General features: G+C 38.6%; 1 protein-coding gene across 2 annotated transcripts in view; it reads left to right on the top strand.

Moving 5' to 3' along the window:
• Nucleotides 1-24,207, top strand: part of DNAJC13 (DnaJ heat shock protein family (Hsp40) member C13) — a 101,514-nt gene that overhangs the window by 68,611 nt on the left and 8,696 nt on the right. For both annotated transcript variants that reach the window (XR_008443974.1, XM_054019670.1), the window contains exons 34-54: nucleotides 188-303; nucleotides 966-1,044; nucleotides 1,793-1,928; nucleotides 4,194-4,378; nucleotides 5,209-5,283; nucleotides 5,483-5,602; nucleotides 8,054-8,233; nucleotides 9,573-9,740; nucleotides 11,419-11,532; nucleotides 11,918-12,034; nucleotides 13,018-13,195; nucleotides 15,162-15,253; nucleotides 16,380-16,479; nucleotides 17,165-17,239; nucleotides 17,409-17,521; nucleotides 18,546-18,715; nucleotides 19,256-19,298; nucleotides 21,025-21,198; nucleotides 22,253-22,432; nucleotides 23,139-23,279; nucleotides 24,047-24,190. Coding sequence is in view for 1 of the 2 variants with exons in the window: in XM_054019670.1 (XP_053875645.1) it covers nucleotides 188-303; nucleotides 966-1,044; nucleotides 1,793-1,928; nucleotides 4,194-4,378; nucleotides 5,209-5,283; nucleotides 5,483-5,602; nucleotides 8,054-8,233; nucleotides 9,573-9,740; nucleotides 11,419-11,532; nucleotides 11,918-12,034; nucleotides 13,018-13,195; nucleotides 15,162-15,253; nucleotides 16,380-16,479; nucleotides 17,165-17,239; nucleotides 17,409-17,521; nucleotides 18,546-18,715; nucleotides 19,256-19,298; nucleotides 21,025-21,198; nucleotides 22,253-22,432; nucleotides 23,139-23,279; nucleotides 24,047-24,190 (2,700 nt within the window). In the remaining variant the exon portion in view is untranslated. The remainder of the gene's footprint in view (nucleotides 1-187; nucleotides 304-965; nucleotides 1,045-1,792; nucleotides 1,929-4,193; nucleotides 4,379-5,208; nucleotides 5,284-5,482; nucleotides 5,603-8,053; nucleotides 8,234-9,572; nucleotides 9,741-11,418; nucleotides 11,533-11,917; nucleotides 12,035-13,017; nucleotides 13,196-15,161; nucleotides 15,254-16,379; nucleotides 16,480-17,164; nucleotides 17,240-17,408; nucleotides 17,522-18,545; nucleotides 18,716-19,255; nucleotides 19,299-21,024; nucleotides 21,199-22,252; nucleotides 22,433-23,138; nucleotides 23,280-24,046; nucleotides 24,191-24,207) is intronic.

The raw sequence follows: 24,207 nt of genomic DNA, 5'->3' as shown, positions 1-24,207 counted from the left end.
CGTTCAAATCAACTAATATACAAATTTCCAGTGATTGTTGGTGGAAAGATTAGATTAAAATAGTTAGCCCCATAACCAAGAGCTTCACGATATCTGAATTCCTTGGTAGTACTGCTTCAGTATCAAGTGCTGACAAGTATGTTTGACACTGGCCATAATATCCTTAATGGATTTTAATTAATTTCAGGTTAAATTGTTAAAAGATACTCTGGAGGCTTGGAAGAAGGAGGTAGAAAAGAAGCCACCTACAATGTCAACAGATGATGCTTATGAAGTTCTTAACCTTCCAAAAGGACAAGGACAGTAAGTTGCCATAAAACTAAAGCTGATACGTAACTGCTACATTGTTTTATATCATAAGTTACTCCAGATAAATTGAAATTTTGAACTCAGCGTATGGTACCCAAAGCTGGAGACCTCTGAAAACTAACTATCAGATGGCATTGTATTTCAGGCTTTTAAATTATACTAATGACGGAAGCAACCTTTATTCAGCAAGGAATAAATGCTGAAAAAAATCCAAAACTCTTTGATTTGATAATAGGCTAATCTCTGTATCTAAAAAGTGGTGCTTCCATTAATTTGGAAAAAACATCTGTTTCAGTCTTGAAATTAGGTGGGGAGAATTCAGACAGTAATAGGAAGTGGATGGCAGTTTCCACCTCTTGGGATGTAAGGGCAAGTCTCCTGAACAGCGAGGGAGAGATGTGCATTAGAGGTTGACTTTTCAACCTGAAATGATCACACTTTGTAGATGAGTTAAAAAGTCAAACATAGACTAAAATGTGATATCTTTTTAAAAAATCTAAAGATTTGTGGGGAGGGTCTGACTCATGATTCTTGATTTCTAGAGGTCGGTAGTTTTGAAAATGTAAATTGGTTCTTATTCACTTTTGGTATGAGAATTTATTATCTTATTGACGTGTTCTATATATAACATGAAATTCTCTGTCTGCATCTGATAGGCATGATGAGAGCAAGGTCAGAAAAGCCTACTTCAGGTTGGCACAAAAATATCACCCTGATAAGAACCCAGAAGGGAGGGTATGTATTGTACTATATGATTTTAGTTTACACTGTGACTTTTTTGAGATTATGATTTAATGGGTTTGTCTGATTTTTTTTAATGAATATTTACATTGGTAGAGTTTTCAGAGCAAGTCACTTTCTTCCAGAATACACTTGCACAAACTCTAGAGGTTCATAGCATTTTAATTGGAATACTACACACTTACTTTCTTCAGAGGGACTCTGAATAACAAATAATCTCATTCCATCATGCCAGGAAATGACATGCACTGCATATAATCTTGTGGGTTTTTAAAGGATGAGGCATTTAAATACAAAATAAAGATAATGTGTAACTTTCTTTACAATAACTACCAGACCTATCTGTCTGAAAAAACTGCACTCTTACAGCCCACTCTTCCACTCACTTGATTCTACGGTGAAGCCATAATGCTAAATTTGTAATATCAACCGGTTTTTCATTGGTAAGACTAAGTGCAGGATTACACCTTCACTGAAAGACTTAATAGAAAAAAACTGATCTGGGAACCAGAAAAATATTACTATAGCAGCATACACCGTTACTATTTTTCAGAGTTTTCTCCGATGTGACACTCCCTTGAAATTTCACTTGCAATGGTGTAATATAGGTAATGTCGTCATTTACCAATTCAAAATCAAAATAGGGAAAATAGGTTGAAGCTGCAAGTGAGTTTTGAGACTTGGTTAAATAATCCGCTTTTGTGAGGTAACAGCTTGACGTTGTCCATATTGTTATCTGCAGGATATGTTTGAAAAAGTGAACAAAGCATATGAGTTCTTATGCACAAAATCTGCCAAAGTGGTGGATGGCCCAGATCCAGAGAATATCATCTTGATTCTGAAAACTCAAAGCATCCTCTTCAACAGACACAAAGAAGGTGGGCATGCTGACTCAGAAATATCACTTCCACTGTATTTTTCAGAGCAGCTTTTTGAAGCTGCTTTGAGTTATTAATGCATTAATTTTGAAATTTCTTTTCATGAAATAGTGAAAATACAAAAAATTCATGAAATGTGGAAGCTTCATATTTAACATAGTAAAAGTTAAATAGAAGGGCTTTTTATCTAGTTTCATCTTCCTCTCTACACTATCATTAGGGCCCTAACCAATTTCATGGCCGTGAAAAACATGACACGAACCGTGAAATAGGACCATGAAATAAGCCTTTTCCTGTGAAATCCGATGTCCCCTTGTTCCTAGGAATGCCGCAGCAAAGAGGGCTCCTAGTTCCGACTGGGCTGGGGAGGGACAGGACTTGTCCATCCTCTGCACAGCTGCTCAGGTGGAGGGGGGGGAGACCAGATCCACCTTCGGGTGCCTCCCCTTGCTGCAAGGTGCTCTTGGACTGCGCAACAGCCCCAGAGGTTCCTGCAGCTGGAGGAGGCTTGTGGACGTGGGTCCAATCTTTCCTTCTTCCTAAGCATGCCCCAGAAAAGGCGGCTCCTGGCTGCTAATATGGGCAGAGCTGGGGCAGGATAGGACTTGCTCTGTCCCTGCAGGGCTGCTCTTGGGTCTCTCTCCCAGCTGCAGATAGCTCCGCACCTCCTCTTTCCCACTCTGTCCAGCTCTGAAGGCACACAGAAGTGAGGGTGGATCCCCCCCCCCAACAGGTTTGCAGTCCCCACCCACAATTCCCTTTTGTTGGGACCCCCACGGTTACAACACTGTGAAATTTCAGATGTTAACATCTGAAAACATGAAATTTACCAATTTTCAAATCCTATGGCTGTAAAATTGACCATAATGGACCATGAATTTGGTAGGGCCCTAACTATCATGCTTTTTTGTTGATACCCAGTAAAGATACCCAGATATCTAGTAAAAATCTGATAACAGAAAATATAGTAACTTCTGTGTCATATCTTGTCAGTGGTGGACCAAGACTCACTATCACTGTGCTGGAAACTCTCTAGTCAAATAACAATTGGTAGTATTGTAATTGTGACTGAAAAGTCATTTTATTCAATTAACATTTTCAGGTGCTTTGAAATAGCAGGAGATGGCAACAAGGCTGAAGGTGAACATTTAGCAATACAATTTGTTACATGTTTGCCTGTTTTTGAAAATCACTAATGAAGAAAAGAGACTTTTTTCATCAGTTAAATGTCTGACTCTTGCACTCAAAGGTCTCTTCTTCTCTGGCAAGACTGAAAGTTGAGTTCTCAAAGAAAACTTTTTAGTACTTACAAAATGTCCCTTAAATAGTTCTAAACATAAAAGTAGTGCATGCTGCACATGTGCAGTGTGACTTTCTCATTCTTAAATGTACTAAGATTCTTTGTCCTGTTTTACTCTTTACTCAAATAGTCCAAAGGGAGTTGAAAACTGACTGCATCCTTCTGGACAGGGCTCCCCCTGCTGTTGCATAGTCCCAAGGATGGGTAGACTCTGCATGTACCAGCTCCAACGCCACCCTCCTCCTCTGCAGTCTCTAGCAGGGAGGAGAGATGACTAATGTGGTCTAATAATTATTGACTAACCATCCTGGGAACCCATTGCATTACCATGTATGGTAACGTATAAAATACTTTGTATGCAATATGGCATGTTGCTTAGGGTACTACAGCTGTATCTCTCTTGACTTGTGTGGAAAAGGTCACCCATAATATTCAATTAGATGTATTAAGCCAAATACTACATTAACATATAGATTGTCATGTTCTATAGCAAATTAAAAGTTTTGTTTAGAATTGCATTTAAGCCCATCTGAAACCCATTCAGAGGGTTTGATGCCTTATGTGAGAAGGTGATGGACTCAAGTTTCAGCAGTCATTCTGTAACATTAAATATAAAGAACTTCCCAACCTTCCCAATTTAGTGTTCTCTTACTAAAACTGACTCGGTAACATTAACAGTTTATTTTTCACTTAATTTCTTGAAGTAGGCTAGACACATGCTGTGAAAGACGGCAGACTGGTTTGTGCATTACTAGAAAAATCTCAAGGGCTACAGAAATAATCCTACTTGTCAGATGAGCCAACCTTGTGTTCACGCATAGCTTGGCTCTGAAGGAGGAGAAAACATTTTGTGAAAGAGTAATTTAGTAATCTGAAGCAGATCAAGATAAAATCCTCAGCCACTAACTAGCAGTGTCTAAATGTGTATCAGATTTGCTACATTTCAATTTCTGTTTATCCTTCAGATTTGAAACCTTACAAATATGCAGGCTATCCCATGCTGATTAAGACCATTACCCTAGAAACTTCAGATGATCTTCTGTTTTCCAAGGAATCTCCTTTGTTGCCTGCTGCTGCAGAGCTGGCTTTCCACACAGTCAATTGTTCAGCACTTAATGCAGAAGAACTGCGGCGAGAGAATGGAATAGAGGTAAGCCCAAAGAAACTCATAAGCACGTCTGTTTTCACAGCTTGTTTGTTGATGGTTACTACTTCTTGGATAATCAACTGGGGAGGGGGGCAGAAGAAAATTGATGTTGTAGTGTTATCTGCACATATGCCCACTTCCTTCCTGCAAGAAACATTTTCATTGTTTCCTCTGAAATGGGAGGGATGGAGGGCAGTAGGGATCTCCTTATGGAGCAAACTAATTCATCCCTCCACAAAGTGGCTTTGAATTGATTTACATAACACTTGTCTTCCAGAACAAGTTCTAGTGGCTGTTACATGGAATGGCACTGTCTATAGTGGGCTTCTGTATTGTGCTTGTTTTGTGCAAAAAAAAAAAAAAAAACACCCCATAAAAAATAGTGACTTGCTTTAAAGGGTGAGAGCAAACCATTTGAGCATGGTTTGGTTATTCCAAATGAATACTCCTCAATAGCACATCTGGGAGAAGAGGACACCACTATAATTATAAGTGCTTGTATTAAGAATCTTCTAAAAACTCCCTTAAGCTATGATGGCAGTGTGAAATGGCTAGATATTTCAAGGGAGATCATCTTTACATGATGGACAATTCATGTGAAGTAGCGTAAATCTCCCTTTATGGATGTAAAATGTCCTCATGAAGCCCAAACAGCGAAAGCAAAATCGTTTTGCTGCACAGGACAGCTGTTAAACTATAACAGGAGTTAATAGATTTACAGACCTGTGCAGGCTTTATTGAAACAAAGCTTGTAAAGCTACACTTTTTGCAGAAAGATACTTTCTTTAGGCTTATGATGAATTCTAACCCTTACAGCTTTTTAATCCCTAAAGGTGTTGCAAGAAGCATTTAATCGTTGTGTGGCAGTCTTGACTCGCTCCAGTAAACCAGATGACATGTCTGTACAGGTAAGTAATACAGAAATTGTAAAACAGTACTTAATAGTATGTTGGGCCATACCTTTTGTATACCATTTTCTTAAGAGGCTTTGTGCAGCTAATACAAAGTTGTTTTGTTTTTTTTAAATTTGCATGTCCGTCTCCTGTTCAAGGAATATGCAGTACATTACATTAATTGTGTGGCTTAGGAAAGTGTTTCTGTTTGTAGGTATGTGGGCATATAAGCAAGTGTTACAGTGTGGCAGCTCAGTTTGAGGAGTGCAGAGAAAAGATCACTGAAATGCCTAATATCATCAAGGATCTCTGTAGAGTGCTATATTATGGCAAGGTAAGATCTCCTGGCTTACTACCTAAGCTGTTGTAGTTTCTTGTTTTATATTTAAGTGGTGTTGTAAATACAGTACAAAAAATGAGCCACTATATGAGACTAATTCTCAAAATAAGTTTTATAAAAACTGTTTTGTTAATTTCCCAATAGTACAGATACTTGCAGTCTGTCTGACACAAATAAGAGGCTTGGTCCACACACAAACTTGCACTGATTTAATTAAAGGTGTAACTTTTTTAAACAGGCTTAATTAAATGGTGCAAATTCCCTGTGTAGATTCTTATATACATTTAGCTTGCACCTATAAGTTTTATTATATCTAGCTTATATTGCTTTTTTTCACCTTTTAAATTCTGTCTGTAAATTACAAGATGCAAGCTATACCCAGACAAGTTTGGTTTAAACAGATCAGATCATCTACAGCGGGTTTTGCATTAGTTTAATCAGATTGGTTTGAAAACAAGTGCAACTTGTGTGGAGACAAATCCGTACATTCTGACTCCAAGTATTTCCACTTAAATTTAAATCCTAGTCTTTGGTTCTACTGTTCTTGTACTTCCCTATCTACCAATTACAGTAGATGAAAATGCTATCTGTCAGAATATTTCTCAAATTGGTGAGAAGGGAGTAGTGGGCCACCATCCTGGCTTACGTTCCACAAGTGGGCCAAATTCTGTTCTGTTTCACAACTCTTAAAAACCAGTAACTCCATGGGTTTTAATGGTATTACTCTGAATTTAAAGTTATGTAACAAAGGAGAATTTCACCAGTTATTCAGTTACCTAGGCAGACTAACTGTCTTTATTTTTACTCTAATATTTAATTTTACTTTGTCTTCTATAAGTAGAAAAAAAATCTCAAGTCTAAATTCCTTTAGCTGGTGATTTAAAATAGCATTGCTGCACTAGGAAGAAAGTGGCACATCTGATATAAGGAACAAAATCTAAAGCTCTGACTTAAAACCTAAAAAGAGAACTCAATGGTAAACCTTCAAAAACTGGCCTACGAAATCCAAAGCTGGTATAATTACTTGAGGTTACTTCTACCTTACTTTGAATATTGAAATAAACGTAATCAGCTGAGAATGTAGTAAAAGTATTTTGAGTGACATCCATTTGAAAGCTCTTGCAAAACACACAGAACTTAAAGATTTTACTTTCCATTAAACAGATCTTTGCAATACTTAGTGCAGTCTATCAATTAACAACTTCATGTGAAGTGCTTGAGCTAGTCAACTATTAGACGGCTCCTACAGAACATCACTGTAGAAGTAAATGTATATAACTATTCTTTTTAAAGAACTATTTTAGATGAGCTCTTCAAAGTTTGATTTCTAAAAGGAAGTATAAAATAAGTTTTTTGTTCAAAATGTAATACAAGTCAACAAATGTGTCCATGCTGAACAGTGTGGAAGAATTGCAGACTGGAGCCTATTAAAGCAACTTGTAGCAGCAGAAGTCCATCTTGATTGCACTATGTGCAGGGGCGGCTCTGTTTTTTGCTGCCCCAAGCACAGCAGTCAGGCGGCCTTCGGTGGCATGCCTGCGGGCGGTCCACCAGTCCAGTGGATTCGGTGGCGTTTCTGCGGGTGATCTGCCGGTCCCGCGGCTTCGGCGTACCCACCGCCGAATTGCCGCCAAAACCGCGAGACCGACGGATCTCCCGCAGGCACGCCGCCGAAGGCCGCCTGACTGCCACCCTTACAGCAACCAGCAGGCCGCCCCCCGCAGCTTGCCGCCCCAGGCACGCGCTTGCTGCGCTGGTGCCTGGAGCTACCCCTGACTGCGTGAGGGAAAGCAGGATATTAAATGCAAAAAGTCTGACCCTGCTGTGTTTTTTTGCTTCTGAATACAGTGAAAACTTTATCAAAACCCTGGTTAACCAAAACTCAATTATTTGAAGGACACATGTGGAGCTGAGAGGTAACCAGCATATCCATTCTGCTGAAAACTTCAAAATGTTTGTTCTGAAGTGGAACAAAAAGTCAGAAATGCAATTTTTTTCCACAGAACAGATTTTTGGAAGAACCCTAATTTCCAGATGCCTGACTGGCTCCTTGCCTCCCTAGTTACCACACAAGGACAGCTTAACACCAGTCACTCCAGCTGCTGGCCAGCTGCACAGGAGACTGGGCTCTGGAGAGGCACTGCTCCCCTCTGTTGGAAAATTTTCAACCAGCTCTAGCCATATGTCCCCTGAAGCTTTATGTAGATGCTTATGCTGAAGTTGTGAACACCGTAAGCCTTTTTTTCCTCCCCCTGTAGACTTCAAATTTCATCAGTTTATTCAGATCCTTAGTATCTCACCCATTACATTTAGCTAAGAGAGTCAAAATCTTAAACATTGTTCCTGTTGATGAATTTGCTGGTATGCTATTTAACTTTTTCCTTTAGGTTAAAATTTTCCTCAGTCACCAAAAATACTGAATACCAGTTCTCCTTCATTCCTCAGAACATTCCACGAGTGGCTTCCTTGGGAGTGGAATGTGTCAGTTCATTTGCTGTCGATTACTGGCTACAAACACATTTGTTTCAAGCTGGAATTTTGTGGTATTTACTCGGTTACCTCTTTAACTATGATTATACACTAGAAGAGAGTGGCATTCAGAAGAGTGAAGATTCTAATCAGCAGGTAATATTTATGAGCAACCTATAATTGACTCTATTTCAGACTTTAAGATGGATGTTGGTTACCATCTCTTGGGAGTAATAATTTCCTGAGTAATAATGCTTAAACTTGTTAAGTGAATTTGTTTCAGTTGACTGTACATACAAGTTTCTCTTGTAATTTAATTTGTTGGGAATAGATTATGGAAGTGCCAGTTGAGGTTCAGTTTTTAGCTTGTATAGCACAGATTCAAACTCTGTTAGGTATGAAAAATACAACATTTTCCCCAAATTACATGACTGAGTTAAAAATTACTTCCATCTAATCTGGAACCATAAATGCTAAAATGTTTTAACTGTAACAATATGATAATTGTATGGGGCAGAGTGAATATGGTTTGGGTGCCCTAAATGTGCACTTCCATATTTTATGTTAAAATTTCTTAAGCATAACCATGTTAACTCTGAATTTTCTAGCTTACAGTGCTTGGTTTTGGGATAATTACAACATCCCTGTAATGTATATTACAATAAATCAATATATTATTGATGGCATTAATTTTTTTATGGGAATAGATAAAATGATGTGATCCAGATAGGCCATAAACATTATTATCCACATATAGTACAGATTTTCCCCGTAGAAAAATAAGCAGGAAAATACTAGATGCAGATAGTCCAGAACTGAAGAAGTAGCTTGTTAGTTGTCAGAAACACTACTTTTTATCTTAAAAAAACCCCTCTTAAATTAATATTAGCACCATAACAGACTCCTTCATAGCAGAATTGTAGAACTTCAACTGGTTGTAAAACCTGTGGGTCGGGATCAGCTCAATGAGGAGCCTTGCCAGGATGCAAAAAAATACCATCTTTTAGTGCACTGTTGAATCATTATACAAAGGTTTACATATCTCATAAAAATGTCTTTGTTCTAGAAATGGCCATTCTTTGGTCAAATATCCCCTTAAATTATGAATTAAGAAATTTTCATGTCAGTTTAAAGCCCCAAATTCATCTAGTTTTCTTCATGGGCTTTACACAGGTAGATGCAGACAAACTATATTGGTGTAACATGTCAAAAACTGTTAGTATCTCTTGCTGTTCTGCAACACCTAGTGCTGTGCCCAGATGTATGCATATTTCTGTCTGTCAAGGTTGGCGCATAAACAAGAAGTAAACTAAAGAACTGAATTTGCTTATGATCATGCAAGGCATTAAAAAAAAATTGGACAACTTATTTTCAAGAGGTTTTTTTTTTTTTTTAAAAAAGGTAGTTGATATTTCTCTTTAGCCAGCTTCAGGTTTCTGTTCAAGTTCAATAATAGGATTGATCTTTTTAAAATGTATGTATTTTTCATTTACAGGAGGTAGCCAATAGTCTCGCCAAACTCAGTCTTCTTGCTTTGAGTCGTCTTGGAGGGTATTTGTGTGAAGAACAAGTTACACCTGAAAATCCAACAATCAGGAAAAGCTTGGCTGGAATGCTGACACCATATGTTGCAAGGAAACTTGCTGTGGCTGCTCCTATTGAGGTACTAGAATGTCTAAGGCAACCAAAGTGATGTTGTGTAAAACAAATAACTTACAAGAAATGATTTTTGTTTATTAAAACCTTACTTGTTAGCCACAGTAACAAATAAACCAGAGCAGCCTGACTGCTGAGAAATGAAGTGCAATTTGATAACCATTTCCCAGTGAAATGACTTGAAAACTTCTGATCTTTAGAACTGAACTCTACTGATTTTTTTTTATGAATGTTTTTAGAACAGTACCTAGGTAACAGTGGCTATCTAGTCAATTTTTTTTTAAACCTTAATAAAAACTGAAGTCTTGAATTGACCCAACGATGCAGGTGAACACCCTTAACCCAAAATGTATGACAGGTACAGCACTTTGCAGCACAAAGATAGGAACAGAAAGTGAATTCAGGGGTTGCAGATGCCAAGGTTTGGGGTAGACAGCATGGTATTGGGAAACAAAAGCCAATGCAGGGGTAGAATTTAAAGACTATAGTGTTTAAAAGAAGGGAGCAACAATGTACAGAAGGATAAAAGCAGCAGAGAAGGTGAAAGTAAATAAAATTATCAGAGTAAATTATGGGGTGTGTGGTGGGAGCATGGGAAGAAACAGGAGATGAGTTTGTAGTTAGAGGTAAGTGACAAAGCAAACAATGTTTTATTTAAAAAAAAAAATAGTGACCAATATGAGTGTGGAGTAATACCAAAGATGCAGGTGGATTCTTGAGTCCTCTCGCTTAAATGTGACTTCCAAGTGTTCTGAAATGGATGTCACTTATGTGCGGGTGGGGAGCTGAGATGAGGAAGATGGCAAACCAGGCCTTGCAGTATGTGTATGGTGGAGACTATATAACCATTTGGAGGAAGAAAGGGAGAAGAACCAGATGAAATGCTCCACAAAGGAAGTAAGGAAAGACTCTCTCTCCATTTAGCCCCTCATACCATTTACTGTTCAATGCCTTTGCTCTGATGATTGGGAGAGTGGGGAGAACAAAGGAGAGGACAGTGGCTGAGTCCTCAGCTGGGTTTCAGGGAGTACAAGGAAGGTAAAGGTGGTGGTTCAAGGTAAGCTTATTTGGAGCTGGAACAGGCAGAGGACAGTGGGCAGTGTAAAGTACAATTATGAGGTTCTCAGGGTCATCTCCTGAAGTGTGTGTGTGTGTGTGGGGAGGGGGGGGACGGGGTTGGAAAAGAGCATGAAGAGGAGAGCATAGGGATGAAGAAGGGGAGGGGAGGAGGTTGACTTCAGACAGCAGTGTGGAAGGGAAAGGAAGCATTTGCAGGCTAGGGAGTAATACTGAAGCCCAAACACAGGTCCAAGGGAAGGAGCTACAGCATAGGCTATGAAGGTGCCCTGCTTCCAATTGTGGCTGCATGGGGGAGCTGCTGCTGTTTAGTTTCTGGCATGTGTGGAGTAGAAAGAAGAGATGGAAAAACTATGCATGCAAAACCAGCCAAAAAAAAATCATATCTGAAAAATTTGGCCTTAAGCCTACTCCTGAAATCCAAGATCTAGCTAATGGGCCACATAATCTGAACCAGATCTTCACAAAGGCCATAGTCCTCCCCTCTTCTCTCCCCCCACCCCCATATGATCTCTCTTCTTGGAATAGTGTTAAAACTCTGAATTTGCTTTTTTGTGTAGAATTGTTAAACCCACTTATTTGCCTAAACTCTTTATGCTGTCTCCTAGATTCTGAAGATGCTCAACAGCAACACAGAGAGCCCCTACTTGATCTGGAACAATGGGACAAGAGCTGAACTTCTTGAATTCCTGGAATCTGAACAAGAAAGCATGATAAAAAGAGTGAGGCACTTCTTATAAAAAAAAAAAAAAAAAAAAAAGGCCTTTCTCTAGGTTGCCTTAAATAATCTGATATGCTCACATTCTAGGAAGCTTTTTAAAGCTCAGGAAAAATCTGCTCATGCAGTTTTAATTATCCAGCCACTGAGGGGAACCTTACATTGGCCAACTTCTCAGATACTTTTGCTCTCACTGCTTTATTTTACAAACTTAAAACACATTTGTATGAAGTCTTGTGCTGTTGCTTTTGCCTTGTTTGTGTTTCCATTGGAAATATTGGAGTCTCAGCAGTTAACTCTTTTCCATACCGCTATAAAATGTTTTTCTGTATATGGTAGGTCATTTTGTAAATATATTTAACAAAGCATAATTTTTTTTTTTCTTAAAGGGTGATTGTGACAAAAGCTTTGGATCTGAATTTGTCTTCAGTGACCATGCAAAAGAACTTATTGTGGGAGAGATTTTTGTTAGAGTTTACAATGAAGTCCCTACTTTTCAGCTAGAGGTGAGATTGTTAATTTTGCTATTTGTGGAGAAACCTCAAGCTGGTCTTTCAAATGGTACTTACTTTGTGAAGGGTATCAAGAGTTAACACTGCCCAGGAAACTTTTACACAAAAGCTTCAGCAGTTGTATTAGAAATATGCCTCTAAAGTTGGGGCATCTGTAGCTCCTGTTAACTTCTCAGGGTATCTCAACATTCTAGTTTCAGAGTAGCAGCCGTGTTAGTCTGTATCCGCAATAAGAAGAACAGGAGTACTTGTGGCACCTTAGAGACTAACAAATTTATTAGAGCATAAGCTTTCGTGGACCACTAATAAATTTGTTAGTCTCTAAGGTGCCACAACATTCTAGTGTAGACTATGATCTTAAGCATTTCCATTTGCTTAGGATGTATCATCTTGTTTCTCTCCCAATTAAAAGGAGAGACAAGAATCAAATTGAAATTCTCACTGGCAAAGAAAAGCATGGGTTTGGTCAGAATTTGGTGCACGGGCATTTTGACACAATTTTAAATGGCTAAATACTTCCTTAGAAAAGCTTGAGTAGTCCACACTCTTCTCTCTTAAGCTATTAGTTTTATGCTTTCTCAACAAAGATGGTGATGCTTGGTCACATCATCAAACTCTTAACAGCTTTTACCTGTAGTTAAACTGTAGAACTATCATGTCAGAAGAGGAAAAATAGGCATTACAGTAAGACTGGTGTGAACATACAATAGTTATCCACTGAGGGTCAGAACTTTCTGCTAAATTGGAAAGGAATCCTAGCTAGATCCTGCACTGGTGGAAGGGGAGGTTCTGGTATGGAAAAGCTGAGAATCGCCACTTTACTGAATATGAAAATGGCTTTTGACCATATATTCCTTAGGTATGAGCTTGCTATACAATGCAGTTCAATACTTCTAGTGCAGAATGCTTTGTACTTGTTTTTGAAATAATTTATAAAGATTCTTATGTACACTTACTGATCTCTTCATTATTTCAAGTTTCCAAAAGCTTTTGCTGCAAGCCTTTTGGATTACATTGGCTCACAGGCACAGTACCTTCACACGTTAATGGCTATCACACAGACTGGGAAAGTAGAGTCTGATCAACATGGAGACCGGTTACGGAGGGTTGAAATGGCATTGGAGGCTCTGAGAAATGTCATAAAACACAACCCAGGTAAACTTAAACACGTTGAATTAATCAATAAGCAGCACCTTGAAAATGACCTTATTCTAGATTTTATTTTAGATACGTCTCTAGCACTAAACCTGCACTTGTTGCCAAGCTATAGAGATTCATGCTGCTGGCTAGCTAGTTGTCTTAAAAGGAGTATTTCTGGAATACTTTTAGCAGATCTTTAAATAGTTTAACAGCAGCATTGATAGAATTCTTTGCTAGGAAAATAGTGAATTTCATTGAGAAGGTGGTTTTTGGTACATCAGTCCTGCAGAAATCTACTTAACCACTTCTCCAAGGAGAGCAATTTTTTTGCCAACAGAGTAAAGTCTCTTCAGTTTTTTTAGTCACTATGGTAAAAAGGGGTGTGAATACAGGTTGTGAAATATCAGGATCATTTTGCAGAGTCATTGTACTGTTTTCAAAGGTTTATTGAAAACCAACCCACTTTAAAAAAACAACAAAATAAAAAATGTGTCCTAGCATAGCTTTGTTTAAAGGATGGAACCCCAGGGATGGTAGAAAATGTTTTAGTATTTTGAGGGAAGACACTCTTCAAACACACTGGATTGCTAAATTTTTAGTTTAGTTCTATGGAAACTATTCCTAGAGGAAAATTTATTAGAAATTCTTAATTCATGTCTTTGGATGTGCAATAATACTACAACACTGAAGTTTTCTTGGAGTGGTGGGGATGCAGCCTAGACCTATTCAGAAGTAGAGAAAAATGACTTCTTTTGTTAGTAAAGTTCTATCCGCAGAATAGGCTATTCTGAAGGGGGCAAAGGGGGGATGGGAGTTTTGGTGAACTACTATATATTACATTCTGTGTAATCAAGCTGAGCTTTCATTTAAAGGTTGTGTGATGGGGTTTTTTTAAGTCTTTCCAGAACAACCTGGGTTCTAATCAGGTTCTCTGACAGTTGCAGACTGAAACTGAAGATAAAAATTGTGTCTAAAGTGAAACTGTTTCTCTGTGTTCCTTCAAAGGGGGATTACTGTCAATGCTAACTTAAAGAAAAAATTTTGCTAAAGGAATTTAAAAATATTTAAAAGTATCGTATCTATTTTAAAAACGAAGGTGGGGTGGTTTTGGCTCTTCTGTTGCTGACTTTAAGGGCCTTTTCTTTAAGGAGGAGTGGGCAGTCCCAAAACTGAAGAGCTGTCAAATGCACAAAATAAACAGGAAGAATACAGGAAACTACTGTAACTGAAAGTAGTAATCTCATACATTACAAGTAACACTGGAAGCAGAAATGTGACTGTTGGTCATGTCCCTACAAGTAGTGAAAGCTCACTTTGGAAAAGATTAGAACTAAGTGTTCTCTAAATTTAATTCTTACAACACTGAAGGTCGGCATGTTAGCAGTTCTGCAGTTGACAGGCAGCAAGTTCTTGCAGAGAAGACCACGGGGTAGGATTGGCATGAAAGTGTTTGAAAATAGAAACTGAACATTAGTGTCAAATGTATGTTAACTCTGTAAAAATGGATTAACTTTGTAACAGCAAAAGAGCAGAAATAGCTTAATGTCTGGAAAACAGTTCGAACTATCTATCAGTTAAAATGTATTTGATTTAACTGACTTATCGTGTTTGGCAGGTGCTCGCCAGTTCCTGCAAACTTGAAACTATACATCCTATTTTTTTATCTACTCAGTACTTGGTTTTCCAATAGTCCCATTCTAATGGAGCAAAACCTATACTGATCCCCTTTCTTTGAACTAGCTATTTTTCAGTTGGCTTGGTGCTTTCACAGTTGGACATGCAGGCAGCTTTTTCAGATATTTTATGTGTGGTTACTTATTTGAATTGCAGTAGCTAGGAGTCCTGGTTATGGACCAGGACTCCATTTTATGAACACAAGGATGGTCTTTTAAAGTAATTCATACTGTGTATAACATTGATTGGGAAGCTCTCCGGTAAGTGTTCTTTCCAATGGTAAAATAACTTATTCCTCCTTTTATAGGTTCTGAGTGTGAATGCATAGGTCACTTTAAGCTGATATTCTCTCTTCTGCGTGTCCATGGAGCTGGTCAAGTGCAGCAGTTGGCTTTAGAGGTAAAAACATTGCTTAAGCAATATTTGTGTGTACCCAACCCACAGTATCCAATCACATGGATGCTGAATGTAGTTTGTTGCATGGATGAGCCAGGTACACCAGGCTACGTTAAGAAATTGCAATTTTTTAATTTGCAGATAGAAACTGTTCTGTTAAAATCTGTCAAATATCAGTCATAACTTGCTCCTATTTAAAATCTTGACCTTGTTCCAAGCTTACTGCTTCATATGGTAGTTCCTGAACATTGGGTGTACATTTGAATGCTGACTGTTTTAGGATATACTAGTTTCTCAATGGTTTTAGCGCTTATATATTAATTAATTTAGGCTAGTTTGACCATAGCCAAAAACTTTAACATATGTATTTTTAGGAATTAACACCTTCATTGTACATGTCCTTGTAAAATTTCAACATTGGGTTTTGAATCTAGGTTTATTGCACACACTGGAGACTACTGTGCTACAGTAGTGCTTAGAAGTGCTGACCGAGACTGGGGGGGGTGGGATGGTCCCATTGTGCTAGATGTTGTGCATACACATAGTAGGATAGTCCCTGCCTTGAAGAGTAAGCTAAATACTCCTGACAAAGTATGGGAAGGGAAACTGGTACAGAAGCAAAGTTATTTGACCAAGGTCATACAACATGTCAGTTGCAGAGCTATAATTCTTGAGTCCTAATCCAGTGCCCCATGGACTGGACCATACTGCCTCAAGAGAATTTACCTGATACAATACTGCATTTCTTAGCCAAAAGTGGCTTAAATGTATAATCTAGCCCAGTGGCTCACAAACTTGTTCCGCCGCTTGTACAGGGAAAGCCCCTGGCAGGCCAGACCGGTTTGTTTACCTGCCGCGTCCGCAGGTTCGGCCGATCGCGGCTCCCATTGGCCTGTTCGTCCCCCGGCCCGCGCCGCTGCCAGCAGCTCCCATTGGCCTGGAGCAGCGAACCGCAGCCAGTGGGAGCCGCGATCGGCCGAACCTGCGGATGTGGTAGGTAAACAAACTGGCCCGGCCCGCCAGTGGCATTCCCTGCATAAGAGGTGGAACAAGTTTGGAAACCACTGATCTAGCCATTTGCCAGGAAATTTACTTTTTTCTAATGATTCATGCTTTTGATATTTTGCAGGTGGTGAACATAGTGACTTGTAACCAGGAATGTGTTAACAATATTGCCGAGGCAATGGTTCTTTCCAACTTACTGGCCCTCCTGCATTCTCTGCCTTCAAGTATGTACTGGGCAGTTGCTTGTAGAAAGAGTTTTTTGTGTGTTTAAAAAAAAAAAAATTGGGAAAAGTTAATGATTTGGAATGCAAGTAGCTGAACTTGTAACCTGATCCTGAGAGGATCCTTAATGTTGTAATATGCATGACCTGGATACCCATTTTATGCACTTAACTTTTGGTTCAGCTCAAACACACCTCTTAAGCACTTAGATTTCCAGCTTTTCATTTTGGGAAACGTACAATTAACACCTCTTTGACATTCACTTTCTAAATTGAATACTTATCTCTACAATTCTAAAATCTATAAATTGTGCAATATCTCAATTTTTGTAGTTTCAACTTGTTGGTCTTCACCTGAATGACACCTTTGCTATGAACTTTATAAAGTAAATTTTAGATAGATGGAACATACTTGCCTAACTGGAATTTAGTCAGGACTCTAAGCCTGCTATCTCTAACTTGTACTTAGTTTCAAAACCTTTCTTTCAAATTAGGTAGGCTTCATTTTTTTACTCATTATTATGCTTTCCAGGAATCAGTTCTTTGGGAGGAAAAACTCCTTGGTTGGCTTAACACCAGAACTGAAGTGTTCTGTTCTTTGTAGTGCTCAGTCCAATAAATCTTGTATGGAAGAACTGATCATAACAGCAATCATAGTTTCTCTCATATTTCTGTTTAATCTTGACAGGTCGGCAGCTTGTTCTTGAAACGCTCTATGCCTTGACATCTAGTACAAAAATAATTAAAGAGGCCATGGCAAAAGGTACAGTATTCTCTGGATGGCTGATAAAATAGACTTGTACAAAATGAAGATCTAAACTGTTGCAGACACGGTGGTGTGAGATTTAGCTCTGATACTGAGAGCAGTGAATAACTAGTGGCTGCTGTGATTTGGAAAAACCTAAACTTTTTCCCCCTGTTTTTCCGAACAGGTGCTTTAATCTACTTATTAGATATGTTCTGCAATTCAACACATCCACAGGTCCGAACCCAGACAGCAGAGCTTTTTGCCAAAATGACTGCAGATAAGCTAGTGGGTCCAAAGGTGAGCAAGAGTGAATTTAAAAAGTTGCTAGGTTATTTTTCACACAAAGGACTTGATGTCCCTGCAATCAAAGAGGTTCTGAACAACTCAAAATTCAGTCAACTTTGAAGAGTTAAATGTAGTTTACTACACCTACCTGTGAGTCCCCCTCCCCCTCCAACAGCTTTTGTGGGCTCACAAGGTTTTCTTAAGCTTTTCTCTTCTGTTGCTTGCGAAAGACTCAAACACGGGAAACTGATTGTACAACAACAGGGAAACTGGCTAGAAAAACTGAAAGTTTCTCTAATCTTTCAGTTATAGTAACATTAGGTATTTGTCTGAAAACATTTTACCTTTTGTAATGTGATTAGATTGCAATGTTCCATGGAAGCTTGCATAAGAACAGATATGTTTCATGTGTTGGCAAGAGTACCTGGTAAGATATAGATCACATTGGTAGATCTAGAGGAGTGTGGGTTTAGGAAATACGGTTTTCCAGTATGTAAAGTCATTGATGGGGACAAAAGGCATCTTTTCAGGAAGGAGACTAAAGGGTAGATGCTCAATAGCGGATGAGATTGAAAATCAAACTTGCATATCAAAAATGTCAGCTATTTTTTTCCATCTTTATGTAAAGAGAAAATATATAATTTGTATTTATTTAACTGAAATGAATTAGTATCATTTTATAACTTTCTAATTGTTAGATTTCAGTATAAAATCTCAAAAGCACCAGTAACCAGCATAACAAAGATGTGATCTCAGATTTATGATTTCTAATGGACTTTTAGTCATTAGATGCCTGCATTTGAGATGCCAATTAACGGTTGGGTTTTTATACCAGATAGCTTATTAATTGAAATAGACATGAAATTGAGTTTGTATGATGCTTTCTCTTATCAGACAGAAGTATTTTGGCATAGTCCTGTACAAATACATAATTAAAAAAAAAACTTTACATAGGAAGACCTTTTATGATGCCATTGAGTTTAACTGGTATGGTGTTTGATATTACAAGATGGTGGGAATTGCTTTTCTTTTGCAGGTTAGAATTACACTAATGAAGTTTCTGCCTGGAGTCTTTATGGATGCCATGAGAGATAACCCTGAAGCTGCTGTTCATATTTTTGAAGGAACGCATGAAAATCCTGAGTTAATTTGGAATGATCTCTCCAGGGAGAGAGTATCAACAACAGTTCGAGAAATGATGCTAGAGTATGTAGACTTATTGTGTAAATAGTTACTGTATTTGCTAAGTGACACACTTGTGTAGCAGTTTGATTCCTTAAGTTCATTCTCATTAATTAACAGAAATATCCATTTGTGACAAAATTTGAGTTCTGATGGATTAAAAAGTAGAGAAGGATTAAGGCAATGCCTTCCAGTGGAGCACGTGGGTTGAGTAGAGCCTCAGCACAACTGTGAATAATAAGTACCAAGCAATGCAGTGCATGTAACTGCCACTTGATGGCCACCCGCTGCCTATGAAGATCCAGAGAAAAGGAAGGCACTTAGTTCTGTGTGCTCTCTCAGCCCAACAGGTCACATTGTTTCAAACTTGAGAAGGGAGAATTGAAAGTGAGGGGGAAAGAAGGTAGAGTTTTGGAATGTGACCCTTGCTTAACCATTACACATGACAGGGAGTGGGGGAGTCAATAAGGAGAGTGAAGGTTGGGATTTTGAATGGGAGCCAACGTTTTGTTGTATCTAGGATCTATAGTCTTTTAATTCACCTAATTCCCTTTTTTATAATAGGCACTTTAAACTTCAGAGGGACAACCCTGACACTAACTGGAAGGTAAAAGCAAAAAATGTTCATATTTTGGGGCCCCAAGAGAAACTGTAGGGAAATTGGTAATAAGTGCTCATGCTTTGTTTTCACATGCATTCCTTTTCTCTGCAGTGGCATAGAAAATGCCAGCGACATGCTTCTAGCAAAAACCACCTGCTCTCTCTCATTACTGTAGTCTACAGTTAACATCTAAAAAACAAGTTACACTGTAGAATTACTGAATCTATCCTCCAAATAACCCCACAAATTCGGTCTCTTGCTAGAAGCATTTAAACACAGGTGGGCTACAAACGTACATAAGATATAAACTTAACAGTGACGTTCAAAAGTAAATTGTGATCAGAGAACCTTAACTGGTCCCCAGTATGCTGACTTTCTAAACAATCAAATCTTCTGTTACATGATCATAGCAAATTACTCTGTTTTCCAGTTGTTAGTAAGCCATTAAGGTTTTTGTCACATAAAAATGTATGTCTGGGCCAACTGAATTGGTTGTATAGTAAATGCCACCTCACTAGTCTGAATTGTTAAATGTATGATAAAGTATTTGTAAATCTGTCCTAAAAATGAGTCCAGTGGCACCTTAAAGCCTAACAGATTTATTTGGGCATTTTGTAAAAAACCCACTTCAGGTGCATGAAGTGAAACTTACTGATACAGGCATAAGTATACTGGCACATGAAGAGAAGGGAGTTACCTTACAAGTGGAGAACCAGTGTTGACAAGGTCAATTCAGTCAGGGTGGATGTGGTCCACTCCCAATAATTGAGGAGGAGGTGGCAATACCAAGAAATACTGGTTCTCCACTTGTAAGGTAACTCCCTTCTCTTCATGTGCCAGTATATTTATGCCTGAATCTGTAAATTTTCACTCCCTGCATCTGAAAAAGTGGGTTTTTACCCACGAAAGTCTTTGCCCAAATAAATCTTAGTCTTTAAGGTGCCACTGGACTCCTCATTGTTTTTGTGGATACAGACTAACACATTAGAATCTCTTCCACTGCCACTGCAATTCTAGTAACTTGTCAGAACTACATTTTCTGAGGGGAGACAATTGAGTAGTGTTAGGAAATAGCTTAACATAAACAACACACCGTGCCCTGTAGAGTACATGCTGGATGGTTTCACATTTAAAACTGTCAAACACACAAGAAGGAAAAATGCAATTGTTAGTTCCAATAAAAATCTGAACTGGAACTTTTCTACCAGTTCTGGTGTAAAGCTTCAAATATTTGAATGTCTTTCATAAAAGTTGAGATAATTTACTAAGAAATCAGGCTCGTTAGATTCTCCTCAGTTAATTCTATACATAGAACTCAGTCTTCATCAGCTATGTTGTTTAATTTCTTTTGTGATTCGTGTCCATCACTAGTATGTTTGCATTCACTGCAACTAGCTGAACCCATGGATTTACTTGAAAATGCCCACTCACCATACAGTACTTCCAAGTTCAGGATCTTGTTATATAGGAAAGAATCAGGTACCTAGTGTTTCTACAGTAAGTTATTGTAAAGAAATTATGGTATTGCTAACTTTGCTGAACAATTCTGTGTTGGATGTGTTTTAGGGAACAGAAAGCTGGTGTTATGTGAGTCTCCTTTAATGAAAAAACTTTAGTGAAATCATGGCTGTAATTGGTTGCAAGGTTTTACTGATTTGCCTCTTTCCTGATAAGAGAGGTGACTTGTTGCTGAGTTGTATGGTAACTTCTATTCCTCTCCAATTTTATATAGCTGCCTGAAGACTTTACTGTGGTGTATGGTGAAGCAGAAGGTGAACTTTCTGTAGGGGGAGTCTTCTTAAGAATCTTTATTGCCCAGCCGGCCTGGGTTCTACGAAAACCTAGAGAATTTCTTATTGCACTGTTGGAAAAATTCACTGAACTGCTGGAGAAAAATAACCCCCATGTAAGAAGCCTTTGTAGCTATGCTTTCAAAATTGTGTTCAACATATAGTAAGGGCAAAGTTGGGCAAGTTTCAGAGCAATAATGTAAGATGCTAATTAGCATTTGGTTAACTTTGCTTCTGTCTTGCTGCTGTTTTGTATTTCTGCTTGCAGTGGTGGTAGCAGTTTCCTTTCCAACATAGAAATAGCTTTAAATCTTATTTCTGATTTTGTGCAAAAGCACTTAGATATGATGAAGCGCTTTAAAAATACTAAATAAGCAAACGATTAGAATTTGAATGCCTTCAATCAAGAGTCCCTGTCTTTTGATTGCTCCTTTAAGTCCTATTGGAGTTTTAGCTCAGGGTATTGACTGGGGAATGCAAATCCAAGATAGTTCCGCAAACATTCTGTAACTTCATGGCTTGCTTGGAGGAAAACTGCACCTGTCTAGCTCAACCTAACAGTACAAAAAATCACAGGAAAAGCACTTGCCAACATAAACTGCCACATTAAGAGCAGGTTAGAAATGGACATTCAGTTTGTGCCGCTGGCCTCCCATACTGCTGTTGACCCTGTTACATCACTGCTGAGCAAGGTTGCCTCCCCCAGCACTCAGCTCAGTGTAAAAAGAATTATCCATTTTTAGCTTATTCATAGGATGAGCAAAATCATTAATTGTGCTTGAAACTCTGAGGGAAGGCAATGGTTCAGTGGTATCAAATTTGACTTTTTTAATAATTCCCTGGACACTGTCTGGAGGAACTCAGGTAGGCTGAAGCCCAGGCTGGCTCAGTTACTTCTACTCTACTTTTTTTAAATGAAGCAATGTATTCAGTGAGTTTATGCAAACTTGTGTTTTTTTGTTAATAGAGATGCATTCTTTTCCCCTCCCCCCCCAAAATGTACTGGCTTTAAATCATTGTAGAGATCAATACGCATCTGTAATACTTCGTAACTTCTGACTTTCCACAGATCTGAAACAGCAAGTACTTGCACTGGGTTTCTTTAATGTACTAGCTACTTTTGACCTGGAAAATTAATAATTTAATGCAAAGACTTGTATGCTTTCACAGGGGGAAACATTAGAAACTGTAACAACGGCAACCGTGTGCCTCTTCAGCACTCAGCCTCAGCTAGCAGATCAAGTCCCACCACTTGGTCATCTCCCCAAGATTCTCCAGGCTCTAAATCACAAGAACAATGCTATTCCTAAAAGTGCTGTTCGTGTCATACACACGCTGTCTGATAATGAGGTACCACATTTAAGGTTTTCTTTTAGATGGAATGTATATACTAAGTGTATATGGCATGTACGTTCATACCAACTTAGGGCTTGTTTACCTGGCCCAACAAAGCACTCTAGAGGGATGCGATTTGTAGAGCGCTCTGTCACACTTAGACCTGGCTGACGCACTCTAAAACATACTAGTTTGTGGTAATGTAGTGTTAATGCAAGCCAGGTACCTTTTGGAGTGTGCCAGCAAGGTCTACACGGGGTAATTGGAGCACAACATGTTGGAGCGCTTTACCACAACCTGTAGACAGGCCCTTAATTACTTTTGTGGCGAATAAATCTTCGGAGAACTCTCCTAATAGCCATACTGGTTACCTATGTGGTATTTCACCCCCACATTCTTAAAACTAAGCCAACATAGCTTCTAACGATAGGTGGGTTTTTCTTCTGTGTTTGCTGTATTACTGTGGTTGATTGATTAGTAAGTGGTTTTAATTCATCCTAATTATGGATAAAAGCATCCAGCAAACGTCTGCTGCAACAGTTGGGGCCTGCTGCTACTATTGTGAAACATGTAAAACTCCAGGAAAATGTGAAGGGGACAGTCAGATATCTGCAGTTGACCATCACAGTAGATGTAGAAGTTACAATAGTACTCATGATTTGAATTTTAGATTAAAAATACAATCAATAGAGCACAAACGTTTTTCTTTCTCTATGTATAGCTTTGTGTTCGAGCAATGGCATCACTTGAGACCATTGGCCCTTTGATGAATGGAATGAAAAAGCGATTGGATACGATTGGTCTAGCCTGCGAAGCACTTAATCGAATGTTTCAAAAGGAGCAGAATGATTTAGTAGCCCAAGTAAGCAAGCTGTTCTAAAGAAATGGTATAAGTACTTGCATACCTGAGTATGAGAAGTATTAGTATTAGTTCAGAAGGTGTGCAGGAACTGTGTCCTGTGATTACTGACTACTTTAGAGTGCTAGATGGTGCTCACTTCTGTCTTGCCTATTAACTTGTCTATTTTCCCATTGTCGGTCTAGTACTATTAAAAGTCCTGGTTTGATAAAGCTAGAATCTGAAGTCCCTCACCCATAGCTCAGAACTGCAGTACAGGCTTCCCCAGGCTCTTTGGACAACATACTTAGACTTTATTGTAAAGCTTCTAAGGTGAGCGGGTAGCTCATGACTTGCATTCTCTAACTTCTAATGGTAGAAAAAAAAGGTGTCCGTAGTGCTTGCTTCAAGGATGTGGACCCGGAGCAGAATTGCCAACTCACTTCATAATTGTCACCGAGTAGCTTAGTGTCGTCCAAGTTTCATTGACATCATTGCATTTTCTTTTTTTCCTGGCATTTTTATCTTGTCTGCAGCAGCATGAGCTTAGCTGTTTGCATACCTGTACTGACCTGTCTTCAGAAGTAGGTGTAATGGAGCAGTTCAGAGTATTGTGGATCTTCAAAAGAGAGATCCTGTTATTTCAAAAAGACGAAAAAAAAAAAACCTTTAGTGCAACAACTGTTCTAAAGCAGAGTGAAGTGAGCAGTCAAACACTGGTAAAAGTCCATTCAATTCAAATGTTGTCAAAGTCCATAGTATTAAGTATCTCCAATAATTTTGCTTTGTAGGCTTTGAAAGCAGATTTGGTTCCGTATCTCCTAAAATTGCTTGAAGGTGTTGGCCTAGAAAATTTGGAAAGCCCATCTGCCACGAAGGCTCAGATAGTTAAAACCTTGAAGTCTATGACTCGCAGCCTACAGTATGGAGAACAGGTAAGTACTTACTAACA

This window comes from Malaclemys terrapin, chromosome 2 (genome assembly GCF_027887155.1).
Source record: "Malaclemys terrapin pileata isolate rMalTer1 chromosome 2, rMalTer1.hap1, whole genome shotgun sequence".
NCBI classification, from domain to species: Eukaryota; Metazoa; Chordata; order Testudines; family Emydidae; genus Malaclemys; species Malaclemys terrapin.
This window is presented reverse-complemented; position numbering and strand designations above follow the sequence as displayed.